Source organism: Eutrigla gurnardus, assembly GCF_963514095.1.
Source record: "Eutrigla gurnardus genome assembly, chromosome: 9".
In the NCBI taxonomy this organism is placed as follows: Eukaryota; Metazoa; Chordata; class Actinopteri; order Perciformes; family Triglidae; genus Eutrigla; species Eutrigla gurnardus.
This window is the reverse complement of record NC_139923.1, coordinates 27,789,865-27,802,190: the sequence shown is the minus strand read 5'-3', so window position 1 is coordinate 27,802,190 and position 12,326 is coordinate 27,789,865. Positions and strand designations below refer to the sequence as shown.

General features: G+C 41.1%; 1 protein-coding gene across 1 annotated transcript; it reads right to left on the bottom strand.

The window, feature by feature from the left end:
- Window positions 1-541: 541 nt before the first annotated feature.
- On the bottom strand, window positions 542-11,897 carry LOC311018007 (myosin heavy chain, fast skeletal muscle-like). The gene is made up of 40 exons (XM_084016729.1): window positions 11,777-11,897; window positions 10,524-10,745; window positions 10,304-10,447; window positions 10,054-10,210; window positions 9,934-9,961; window positions 9,746-9,845; window positions 9,547-9,639; window positions 9,396-9,459; window positions 9,216-9,314; window positions 9,018-9,121; window positions 8,761-8,899; window positions 8,530-8,648; window positions 8,122-8,271; window positions 7,866-8,036; window positions 7,465-7,765; window positions 7,267-7,331; window positions 7,088-7,175; window positions 6,859-6,976; window positions 6,644-6,767; window positions 6,116-6,252; window positions 5,770-6,025; window positions 5,443-5,685; window positions 5,179-5,355; window positions 4,954-5,099; window positions 4,777-4,867; window positions 4,291-4,680; window positions 4,070-4,196; window positions 3,862-3,980; window positions 3,575-3,771; window positions 3,161-3,344; window positions 2,891-3,056; window positions 2,665-2,789; window positions 2,256-2,564; window positions 1,959-2,162; window positions 1,741-1,866; window positions 1,487-1,657; window positions 1,283-1,387; window positions 1,082-1,177; window positions 841-972; window positions 542-643 (listed from the first exon to the last, which is right to left on the bottom strand). The coding sequence occupies exons 2-40, from the start codon at window positions 10,728-10,730 to the stop codon at window positions 623-625; spliced, it is 5,793 nt and encodes a 1,930-aa protein (XP_083872855.1). The 5' UTR covers window positions 10,731-10,745; window positions 11,777-11,897; the 3' UTR covers window positions 542-622.
- Between the last annotated feature and the right edge of the window lie 429 nt (window positions 11,898-12,326).

Below are 12,326 nucleotides of genomic sequence, written 5' to 3'. Positions count from 1 at the left end.
CTATAAAGATTGTTGAAAAAGTTTCAGTCCCACTTGCTACGCTATTCATTAGTCTTTATTCTTTATTATCTGATAGAAAAGCAGTAAATTCACTGTGTTAAGGGGTGCTTTCTGTTCCCATCGAACAAATAAGACTCTCTATGACTTTTTTTCCCCACTTTTCACATTTTGTGACTAGATGCATTTTGATCAGGGACAAAAGAGTTAATTTGACCTTTTAAAGAGAATTTGATTCAATGTTTTTATTTTGGGATTACAGTGAAAATGCTGAAACTCTTTTACCCTTCTCCTTAAGCAGTTTCTCCAACCCTGTTCAGGATCCAAAAAAGCTCCCAGATTTTTCTAATCCCTCTAGAATTTCATTGTTGACTTTGAAAAAGCCCATACCAGCACAAACAATTTATTTCTGCATTTTTTGTTTTAGCCACCAATTTCTATAAAGACTGTAGGATTTTGTTTCTCTGTGTCACAAATGATCCACGTCTCACATTTGCTCTCTGTCAGAGGAGACGGTTACATCAAAATAACACAGACAATGCAATTAAAGATCAAAAAACTATTTTATTGTGGTGTATTTCATATCATATTATATGATTAGAAACAGCCCATCAGTCAAAGTGCTTTACTCAGCTGCCTCTTTTCCCTGTAAAAAAAAAATACAATTGATTGTATTAAATACAATTAATACATAGTGTTTACATACACATCATACTAGTTCATTTTACAAAGCTGAAGGGTAATGTTATTTTTTTTGTCATGACTAAATTTCTGCATGAAATGAATAAGACATTAATTTAATCTTAATACATTTTCATGAAGTCAAAATGTGAATACATTTACCTTGCCAGAGTCACGGCTCTTTGCTCTCAGCTTGTTGACCTGAGACTCTGCAATGTCAGCACGCTCCTCAGCCTCCTCCAGCTCATGCTGGACCTTCCTGCACTTGGACAGGTGGACATTGGCCTGCTCCTCCTGGAATACAAGGCAGATACATTTTTTAGGTCAATTGATCTACTGTACATGAAATGACTATGAAATACTATACATTTTGCATTATTTAGAATATATGTTTTGCCCTTACCGCCTCCTCAGACTGCCTCTTGTAGGCCTTCACCTTCAGCTGCAGCTTGTCAACCAGATCTTGCAGCCTGGAGCCATTTTTCTTATCCTCCTCAGTCTGTGAGAGTTAAGTTAAAAGTTGGAAGTAAATGTACATGTTGACATGTTTCTAGTACTAAGAATGTTAAGTCGATTTATATGTCGATTATCAAAATGACTGTACCTGATAGGTGAGCTCCTTCACTCTCCTCTCATATTTGCGGACACCCTTAACAGCATCTGCTCCACGTCTCTGCTCAGCCTCAACCTCTGCCTCCAGCTCACGCACCTTCAAAAGACGCGAAAATTTGTAGGATATTTAGAATCCCTGTATTTTCTTACGTTTGTTCATTAGATTCGACTGTGAATCTTATCATGACTTTCTTACCCTCGACTCAAGTTTCTGGAGCTGCTTCTTGCCACCCTTCATGGCCAGGTTCTCAGCCTCATCCAGACGGTGCTGCAGGTCCTTGACGGCAACCTCCAGGTTCTTCTTCATCCTCTCCAGATGAGCGCTAGTATCCTGCTCCTTCTTCAGCTCCTCAGCCATCATAGCAGCCTAGAGGAGACAGCATAAATGATTGATTAGAAGTTGTAAAAGACATACGTGTAAAAGTAAGATGAAATGAAATTCAAACCTACATCGGTGATGGCCTTCTTGGCCTTCTCCTCTGCATTCCTTGCTTCCTGAACGGTGTCATCCACTTCACCCTGGACCTGAACCAGGTCAGTCTCAAGCTTCTTCTTGGTGTTCAGAAGGCTTGTGTTCTAAAAGTAAAAACATATATAGTCACTTAGTCAACACGTAGCTGATTTCACATTATTTCAAACAATATTCGTTTTTTGATTTATTTGTTCACCTGAGAGTGCAGAAGTCCAACACGCTCACTGGCGTCCACCAGCTCCTGCTCAGCGATTTTACGACTTCTCTCTGTCTGTTCAAGGGCAGCTCTGAGTTCCTCAATTTCAGCCAACATGAGACCGTTCCTGCGATCCACCATAGCAGCTTGTTCCTTGAAGTCTTCCTGGGCTCTGACGGCATCATCAAGGTGCAGTTGTGCATCCTAGTGAAAGAAAATAAGGAAAATATTCCCATGAATGCAAAAGTGTAGCAGTATTTACAATGGGCTGTTGCACAACTGTGTGTTTTACAATACCTTCAGCTGTGCCTGCACATTCCTCAACTGCTTCAGGGACTCAGCAGCCTGGCGATTGGCGTGGCTCAGCTGAATCTCCATCTCATTCAGATCTCCCTCCATCTTCTTCTTGATTCTCAGGGCATCATTCCTGCTCCTGACCTCAGCATCAAGTGTGCTCTGCATGGAGTCAGTCACCCTCTGGCTGTTCCTCTTGATCTGCTCCATCTCCTCATCTTTCTCTGCCAGCTTCCTGTCCACCTCACCCTTAATCTGGTTGAGCTCCAGCTGGACACGCAGGATCTTAGATTCTTCATGTTCCAGAGTTCCCTGATGGGATAAAATAATGATATATTAATATCTGACTTCAAACAATGTGTAGTTCACTCTGGTTTGAAATTAGATCCAGAAAATCTAATTAAAAAAGTACCTCAGCCTCTTCAAGAGCTGTCTGGATCTCAGACTTCTCTGTCTCCACCTGCTTCTTGGACTTCTCCAATTCATGGATGCTCTTTCCAGTCTCACCAATCTGTTCAGTCAGATCTGAAATCTCCTCTGCAGACAGATACGTGTGTTTTGTATTGTTAAGCTTTGAAATGTAAAAATGAATACGTACAAATGTGTTGGAATACGATGTAACATGATGTACAACTCACGTTGCAGGTTCTTGTTTTCACGCTTCATGGTCTCCAGATGATCCAGAGCTTCCTCATAAGAGTTCTTCATCTTGAACAGCTCAGTGCTGAGAGAACGAGCCTCCTTCTGTGCTCCCTCAAGCTCTGCCTGACCCTCCTCATACTTCTGTTTCCACTCTGCCAACACCTGAATGACACAGATAATACAGTTGAGTTGGTGTATCAATGAAAAGTCAAATGTAACTATGTCATTGTTTGTATGGGTTGCCCACAGAAAGTAAACCAAGTTACCTTATCAAAGTTCCTCTGCTTCTTGTCCAGGTTGGCAGCCAGACCATTGGCCCTCTCCACATCAATCATGAGGTCCTCCACCTCACTCTGGAGCCTCTGTTTGGTTTTCTCAAGAGAAGCACACTTGGAGTTCACTGCCTCGATCTGCTCCTCAGCCTCCTGAAGGCGCTGGGCCAGCTTTTTCCTGTTTGAAAGATTTTTCACTGTGAAAACTATGTAGTTGCCTGAAGCCTTAGTAACAAGAAACTGCAACCTAATTCTTTAACACAATATGCTGAATTCATGTATACAATACCACATCATCTTGATGGTAACATGTCATTTCTATCAATTTAATGTGTGATGCAAGTTGTCAGTAATTGTATTAAAGTGCTACAAATCTACTGGCCATTTAATTATTTGAATGTTACTCACTTGGATTCCTCAAGCTCCTCAGTGCGCTGTATAGCATCAGTTTCATACTTAGTTCTCCACTGAGCTACCTCACTGTTGGCCTTGGACATTCCACGCTGCAGCTCTGCCTTGGCCTCCTGCTCCTCCTCAAACTGCTCCCTCAGCAGGTCACAGTCATGGCGAGCTGATTGCAGTCCATGGGCAAGAGCATTCTTGGCCTGGTGTTTTTATAAAGATATTCATTTAGACATTTTCTAAATCCCAAACGAATAATACCAGTACAAAGTTTTTTTAAAGGTAATTCTTACCTTGACCTCCTCTTCAATCTGTCTCTTCAGCTCCTCAATTTGCTGTGTGAAGGCCTGTTTGCCTCTGGTCAGCTGAGAGACGAGAGCTTCTTTCTCTTCAATTTGACGGCTGAACTCACCTTGTGTGAAAGACGTCAAAATGCATTAGTTTGTGTAATATTTCTCAGTTACATACACAACAGATCATTCAGTGATTACTTGTAGATACCATTTTCTGTCAGCAGACGTGCTTTCTGTCCAGATGCATCATTGTTTTGACGAACAATTTCATCATTCTTGGTCTTCAGTTCGCTAAATTGGTCCTCAAGTGTGCGGCACATCTTTTCCAGATTTCCCTAAAGAAAAGACAGATGAGAGTGATTAGATTTTATTTCTAATATTAATTACGGTATTTACTATTTTCCTTTTGGCATATAATGCATTGTATACCTTTGCTTTAGCAACAGCTTCCATGTTGCTGGAGAGGTCATCAATCTCCATCTTGTATTCACTCTTTTCCTTCTCAAGCTTCTGCTTAACACGCTGGAGGTTGTCAATCTGTTCTCCCAGCTCAGCAACGCTGTCAGCCTGCTTCTTGCGAAGAGCAGCAGCAGTGGCTTCATGCTGCAGAGTGGACTCTTCAAGGTCACGACGGAGCTTCTGGAATTCAGCTTCACGCTTCTTGTTCATCTCAATCTGAGCAGAAGTGGCACCACCGGCCTCTTCCAGCCTCTCGCTGATCTCCTCAAGTTCCCTGGAGAGGTCAGCTCTCTGCTTCTCAACCTTGGCACGAGCAGCACGCTCAGCTTCAATCTCCTCCTCCAGTTCCTCAATACGGGCCTGTTGAATTTAGGTGTAATTTCTTTCAGAAAACTTTCACTTTTAATACATAAAATAGGAAACGTGCAACAGAGTTTTGGTAACACAATATGTCACCTGAAGTTCCTTGATCTTCTTCTGAAGCTGAGCACCCAGTGACTGCTCATCTTCAATCTTGCTAAGCAGCTGGCTGGTTTCAAAGTCCTTCCTGTGAGAGTCATAGATAATATGCATGAAATTCCTGCAGTTGACCACAATTTTAAAAGAATAGTACAAATTTAAAAAACAATTTACTTTTTGATTTTCTCATCAGACTGCTGCTTGTCATTCTCAAGGTCCATGATGGACTCCTGGGCCAGTTTCAGATCACCCTCAAGCTTCCTCTTGGCTCTCTCAAGGTCCATACGCAGCTTCTTCTCTTGCTCCAGAGAACCCTCAAGCTGAACAAATAATGAGTCTTTAATGATAACATTTAAGAATAATTTTGATTTGCTAATCTAAGTGTCTTTGTAGACTTACATCATCCACTTGCTGCTCAAGCTTGGTCTTGGCCTTGGTCAGAGTGTTGACTTTGTCTTCCTCAGCCTGCAGGTCATCAAGAGTCTGCTGATGAGCCTCCTGAAGGGCTTTCTTTTCCTTTGTCAGCTTGGCAAGGCTCTCATCTTGAGAGGCCATCTCTTCAGTCAGGTTCTTCACCTGGAAGGTGTGCAGGAAAGATCTCGTCATTGAATGTTTACAATTATAGTCTTACTTAATCTGCTGGTCAGGTTATTATTTACAAACCTTGTTCTCGGTGGCATGTTTCTCCTTCTCCACTTTGGCCAAGGTGAGCTCCAGGTCATCAATATCCTTCTTGAGCTCAGAGCATTCATCCTCCAGCTTTCTCTTCTTGGCAGTGAGCTCAGCATTGATTTCCTCTTCATCCTCCAGTCTCTCAGTTGTCTCTTTGAGTTTGGCCTCCATCTGAATCTTGCTCTTGATAAGTCCCTCACATCTCTCCTCAGCATCTGACAGATTCTCTCCTTCCTACACCATTTTATGATATTCCATGTTAGCACATCAACATTGTAGACAATGAAATATCACAAGTGTATGTTGATGTGTACTTACAGATGCTACTTGCAGCTGCAGATCATTCTTCTCCTGCAGAAGGGAGACCATCTTCTCCTCCAGTTCCTTCTTCTTTGCCAGGGCAGTAGCCAAGTCAGTTTTCATCTTATCGTAGTTCTCCTTCATGTTTGCCAGCTCCTTCTCAGTTTCAGCACTCTTCAGCAGAGGCTTGATCTTGTAGTACACCTTCATCCATGGCCAGTGTTTGACATTCATGAATGAGCGGACATTGTACTGGATAGTATAGATGGCATCCCTGTGGAAAAGAAGTAGCTGTTATAGACAATGTAATAATTAATATTTTAGTCCATGATTGTGTACTCAAAGTTAGCTGTTTTCAACTTGCCTACTCTCTGTCATTTTCACAAACGCCTTCCTCATGACGTAACCACGGCACAAAGCCTGAGTCATGGTGACCAGAGATGCTAGTTTTTCATCTCTCATCTCCTCAAGGGTACCCAGAAGACCGGCCTTGAAGAACACCTGCCAAACAAAAAATTGTAATTAATGTATGATGAACTGAGGTATTGAATATCTCCCCCCCCAGTCTTCCCCTGTAATAACAACTAATAATTAAAACTGGAAGCAGTGATGCACAGTCCCTCGCACATATGCCAGTTGCAAAGTTTCATGATTGTTGATCTGGTGTAAACCAGATTGGAACTGCATTTAAAAGTGAGAGATGTCGCATCTATCTCCATGCCTCCTTGACAGCTCTTTGAGGCCCCCTAGTGTTTCTTTTTAGCCATGGACAGAGATGCACAAACACACTAGACCAAATGTATACATTCCGCAGAGAGATAATGATAATTAACAGAATACCAATGAAACATACTGGATTGAAGAACTTCAGTAAAAGATGGAATGTGCTTACCTTGGTGTGTCCGAATTTGTACTCATCATGGTCAACATCAATTGAACCAAGCAGCTTCTCTGAAGCCTTCTTGTTGTCAATGAATTGGCCGTCAGGGATGACACTGGCATTCAGTACCTTGTACCTTTTTTCATGAGAGAGAGCATGGTGAGTGTGAGCATTTCATTTCAATAAATTAATAATACATTTTTTTTCCCCAAAATATCCTTAAATACCTCTGCTTGAAGTCAGCATAGAGGATTCTGCTGGGGAAACCTTTTCTGCAGATTCTGATACCTTCCAGCACACCGTTACACCTGAGCTGGTGGATGACCAGGAAGTTCTCCATCAGACCTGTAAACATTATTTTAAATGACGTATTTGAGTAAAGAGTATCAGTTGAAGCAGCGCAGCTACCACAACAAAACCAAAGCACTCCTTACAGACTCTATTGAGATTATGTACCTGGAGTCTTTGACTCATTGGGAATCAGGCAGCGTACAAAGTGAGGATGGGTGCTCCTCAAGTTGGTCATCAGCTTGCCCAAGTTCTCCTGTGGATCCAAAATTGTGACTCTTGTCATGACATGTAACAATTGTGAGTTTGAGTGTAAACTGAGACATATAATATATGTTAAGCCTTACCCTGAACTGTGAAGACACAGTCTGCATAGAACCACCCTTCTTCTTGCCTCCCTTCTTACCGATCTCTGTTAAAAAATTTAAATCAACATGTTTTGTTAGAATGACACTGAACACATGCCACAGTTCAACATCAAAGTTAAAATATACAGCATTTGTAACCTTAAAATGTGTTTTAGTTTAATATAGTTAATATCATACCCTCAACTACAGGAGGATACAGAAGAGCCAACAGTTTCACTGAGGATTTTTGGTACAGCTGGATGACAGAGTCGTTCAGTGGGTCCTTGTTCTTGTCCAGCCAGCCAGAAATGTTGTAGTCCACGGTGCCAGCATAGTGCACCAGGGAGAAGTGGGCCTCAGCCTTGCCCTTGGCGGGCCTTGGCTTCTCAAATGCTTTGTTTTTGCCAAGATGCTGGTCATACAGCTTGTTCTTGAAGGATGTATCTGTGGCCTTGGGGAACATGCACTCCTCTTCAAGGATGGAGAAGATGCCCATTGGCTTGAAAAAAGTGGAAGGAAGAATGTCATTAAATGATGCTTTAAGATACATTCCATCAAATTTTGAACATTTACATGGAAACACAAAATTAAATGTTTACCTTTTCAATCAGCTCGATGCAAGCAGCCAAGTCCATGCCAAAGTCAATGAACTCCCAGATAATACCCTCCTTCTTGTACTCCTCTTGCTCCAGGACAAACATGTGGTGGTTGAAGAACTGTTGCAGTTTCTCATTGGTGAAGTTGATGCACAGCTGCTCCAATGTGTTGAACTGCAAGGAAACAAATAATCAGCATACTCTCTTGCAAGCAATAACAATGATTCTCTCATAACAAAATATTGTCTCTTAGACTTACATCAAAGATTTCAAAACCGGCAATATCCAGGACACCAATGAAGTACTGCCTGGCCTGTTTCGTGTCCAACATCTGGTTGATACGGACGACCATCCACAAGAACAACCTCTCATAGATGGACTTGGCCAGGGCAGGAACTGAGTTATTGACCTGAATATAAACAAGTAAGTCATTTGATTTAAGTTAGGCATCATTTTGTAAAGTAATTCATTTCTTTTGTCATCAAGATAAATTATACAAATTGTCCACAATATATACATGTATCTAAGATGGTTCATGACTTGTATAAAATTAATCTAAAATATAAATTATGTTGCGTTTCTTTTTTCTAATTTATTACAACTCCATTATTTTAGTAGAAGTAACATAACATTTCAAATAGTAGAAAGTTGGATATTGACAATTTACCTGAGGCACAGTCTGTCCCTTGGTGACATACTCATTTCCGACCTTGACTCTGGGATAACACAGAGCCTTCAGCATATCAGCGGAGTTCAGACCCAGCAAGTAAGCAACCTTGTCAGCATCTGAAAATAGTTCAGTGATTTCCATCATGACATGAACAGAAACCCGAGTGATGAAGAACTTCATCACTCTTGTTCCCAAGCAATTCACTTTGAGCTGGCATCAGATACTCACCCTCTGTGCCATCAGGCTCAGCCTGCTCCTCACGCTGCTTCTGCTTGAACTTCATGTTGCCATGGTGAAGCACAGCACCAGTCATCTTGTAAATGCTCAGCTTCTCTTCATTAGTGAAGCCCAGGATGTCGATAGCATTCTGAATTCAAAAGATGGCACTTTAGAATCACTTTAGTAAATGCAATCAAAAGAGCACTTTAAACATTGCATTCAATGCACAGCATGTTTCTCTTTGTTTTGAAGCGACAATCACTTACATCAGTGGCTTCCAGCTCAACTTTGTCATCAATACTGGCCACAGTGATCTGACCCATGCTGCACATGGGGAAGTCATAGGGGTTGGTTGTGATGAGTGCCAGGTCTGGAGATCAAAAAAGGGTGATAACGTCAATATTTGTGTTTCATATGAAAACTGTAAATAGATTAAACATTGAGCAAATCCTCAACCTGCTTACCAAGCAGCTCAGGTTTGTGGGCGGTCATCATCTGGTAGAAGATGTGGTAGCCTCTTTCATCAGGAAGCTGGAATGTCACTCTAGACTTCTCCAGCAGATCTACAAATTTTGTTCACAATTCAAACTCTGGCCAGTTCTCAATTCCAGTCATTTGTATATATGATGTGGATTATTACTTACATGTCTCAATATCAGCACTAGCCAGTTTGCCACTTGCGGCAAAATGGATTCTGATGAATTTACCCTGTTTGGAACAAATAGATGTTTTAACATCCCTCCACATGGGCAATCTGTAACAAGACCTCATGTGTAGAAATCATTCCATACTTACAAAACGAGAAGAGTTGTCATTCCTCACGGTTTTGGCGTTACCATAGGCCTCCAGCAGGGGATTGGCTGCAATAATCTGATCCTCCAGTGAACCCTTTAATCCAAGTTAACAAATGGTATCAGGAAATGACTACTTTCCTCTGGAAAACATATTCCCACTCTTGGTAAATATCCCTGAATTGTAATCTTCAGTAACATACCTTTGATGTGTCTCTCTTCTTGTCTCCGCCAACTGAGATTGTTGCAAAGTACTGGATGACACGCTTGGTGTTCACAGTCTTTCCAGCACCAGATTCTCCACTAGGTATAGAAACAGACTTTTAAGAATTTGATCGAGATATATGACTATCTTAAACAAAGTCAACTGATGTAAATGTAGGAAACGTACGTGATCAAGACAGACTGGTTCTCCCTATCTGTTACATAAAAAAACAAAATAAATTACTGTTATACTGCAACAGGAACCTCATATACTGATAAATTCTGCATTGTCATCGTGATGACTTACCAGTCAGCATGAACTGATAAGCGTTGTCAGAGACAGAGAAGATATGGGGTGGAGCCTCCATACGCTTCTTGCCTCTATAGGCAGCAACACATTCAGAATCGTACACTGGGAGCCACTTGTAGGGGTTCACAGTAGCACAGAACAATCCAGAGTAGGTCTGAAAGTGATGATAGAGATTTAACAGTTAATGTTTCCTACAAGCATTGCAATTTTCAATAGTTATCTTTTCTTATCAGGCAGGTTGTCTTACGTAGATCATCCATGCTGCATAACGCTCTTTGAGGTTATACAGCACAGCGGCTTCATTGAGATGGGTCATCATGGCCATGTCCTCAATCTTGTCATACTTGGGAGGGTTCATTGGAGTGACGTCCTCTTCTTTAAGTGTCTTCTCCTGGAACAGGACATTAGTAACAATGAGAACTGATCATATTGCATTTCTAAGTTGGCTGTCAGTTCATGATACCAACCTCCTGAGTAGCCAAGACTTTGACGGTGACTTTGCCACCCTCTTTCTTGAGGATTGTTCCCTTCAAGTACAGCTCCTTGGCATCAACCACGTAGCAGGCACTCTTGGCATCAAATGGTGCATTTTGAGCCTCAATTCTTTCCTTCTCTGGCTTACGAAGGTAAATGGCAGCTTTGCCATAGTAGGCCATCTCCGCGTCGGTACTCATGGTGGCGGTTTATGTCTGTGTACCAAGTCAAACAACAGCAGGCTCAAAATGATGTTTCTGTTGATGTCATTGAACAGTGCCTAAATGCCAGATGTTGTCAGGAACAGTTCATATAGCCACACCAAAATAATGGTTTTGCATTATTTTTGTCTGTATTTAAGCCTATTTTATAGACTTTCAGACCAACAGACTGACTCTATTCAGTACATGAACATCTATTGGATGTCTTTCCTCCCATAGAGAGAGTTCCCTCTTCTTTTGCTGTTCCTTAGGTTTCTTTCCCTGTTAAAGTGTAAGTTTGGCGGAAATTGAAAATAAAGCTATTTTCTGAATGAAAATACATCAACTAAGCCGTGGAGGAAGTAATTTTCGCTCATCACGCAGTTCAGAGCTAGCACGGGCGGGAGCTAGAGTCCAAAATCGCAAACAGTGGGTTAGCATGGGGCATACAGCCACACACTTTCAAAATCGCATTTTTAAACCACTAACATTGCTCAAAACAGCGCCAAACCTCGTCAGCAGCTTGCTCTAGGTGTCTACACATAAAACGAAGCACCAACAACTCAGTTCATGAACCCGAAGTTTATAACAGAAGACAGTTAAGAACACTCACCAATTCTACCCCTGCCAGCTCCTCGCGAAAGATAGTCTGTAAGTGTCGATTTATTTTCAATTTCCGCCAAACTTACACTTTAAAGGGGTTCGAACAGAGGGTCTAAGGACTCTGTCCCATATCTTATGATGTACTTCTGTGATGTAATTACAAATAAGAGTAATCTTATTACCTTTTTTTATATTTTAATACTATATATTCAAGCCTTCTGGTCAAACAACACAGAATTACCATATTCAATTAATCAATGTACATATCCTTATCAAATTGAGTACACCATTAAAAATGATGATCTTCCAGACTGAGTTGATAGTTACAAGATTAAAAGTAAATGAGTAAATGGTTATTCTACAACAAAATCAAACGTTGCAACTGAATGCAATCTTTCACAGTCTTTAGATACAAATGAAAGATAGTTGAATGATGTACATACCTGGCTCACTCTCTGTCAAAAATCTGATATGTTCCACAATCCTGTTGAGAACATGTATATTTTCTGTTATTGCCAAATGTTTGAAAGCAAATACCTGTTCCACAATTATGTTAATTATTAAATCATGTTTCAAAAATCTTTTCTATAATAACAGATGCCACCAAATACAAGATGAGCTTACCCCAAGCTGAAGTGTCCAAGGCTCTTCCTACCACACAGTAGTCTGATGTCCTGGGCTGCTTATATTGAACATGGCCTGCTTACGCAGCAGAGGTTAAATATGGGCTCTTGCCAAATGTGGTGTCCGCAACAGGCATCGATTGGAACAGGTGTTGCTAGGATATATGACTTGTCTTGGACTTCAGCCAGAAAGACCAGTCCTCTTCATTAATGCAACATAAGGCAAATCGGAGGAAGGAATCTAAAGCATTTTTTTTCACATTACACTTTGTGTGCACATCTTTTACATGAGGCATTTCCAAATTTCCCCTGTCCATGTCCCAGTGATTAATACAGTATTAACTTTTAGTTAATGCTGATGAAACATATG

What these genes read in the sequence shown, in the direction of transcription:
- LOC311018007 (XM_084016729.1), bottom strand. Translation starts at nt 10,730, where the DNA reads ATGAGTACCGACGCGGAGATGGCCTACTATGGCAAAGCTGCCATTTAC. An exon ending in AGGGACAGACTGTGCCTCAG is followed by an intron (nt 8,272 to 8,529) that starts GTAAATTGTCAA and finishes GTTTATATTCAG; the next exon opens with GTCAATAACTCAGTTCCTGC. An exon ending in GTGAAAATGACAGAGAGTAG is followed by an intron (nt 6,026 to 6,115) that starts GCAAGTTGAAAA and finishes TCTTTTCCACAG; the next exon opens with GGATGCCATCTATACTATCC.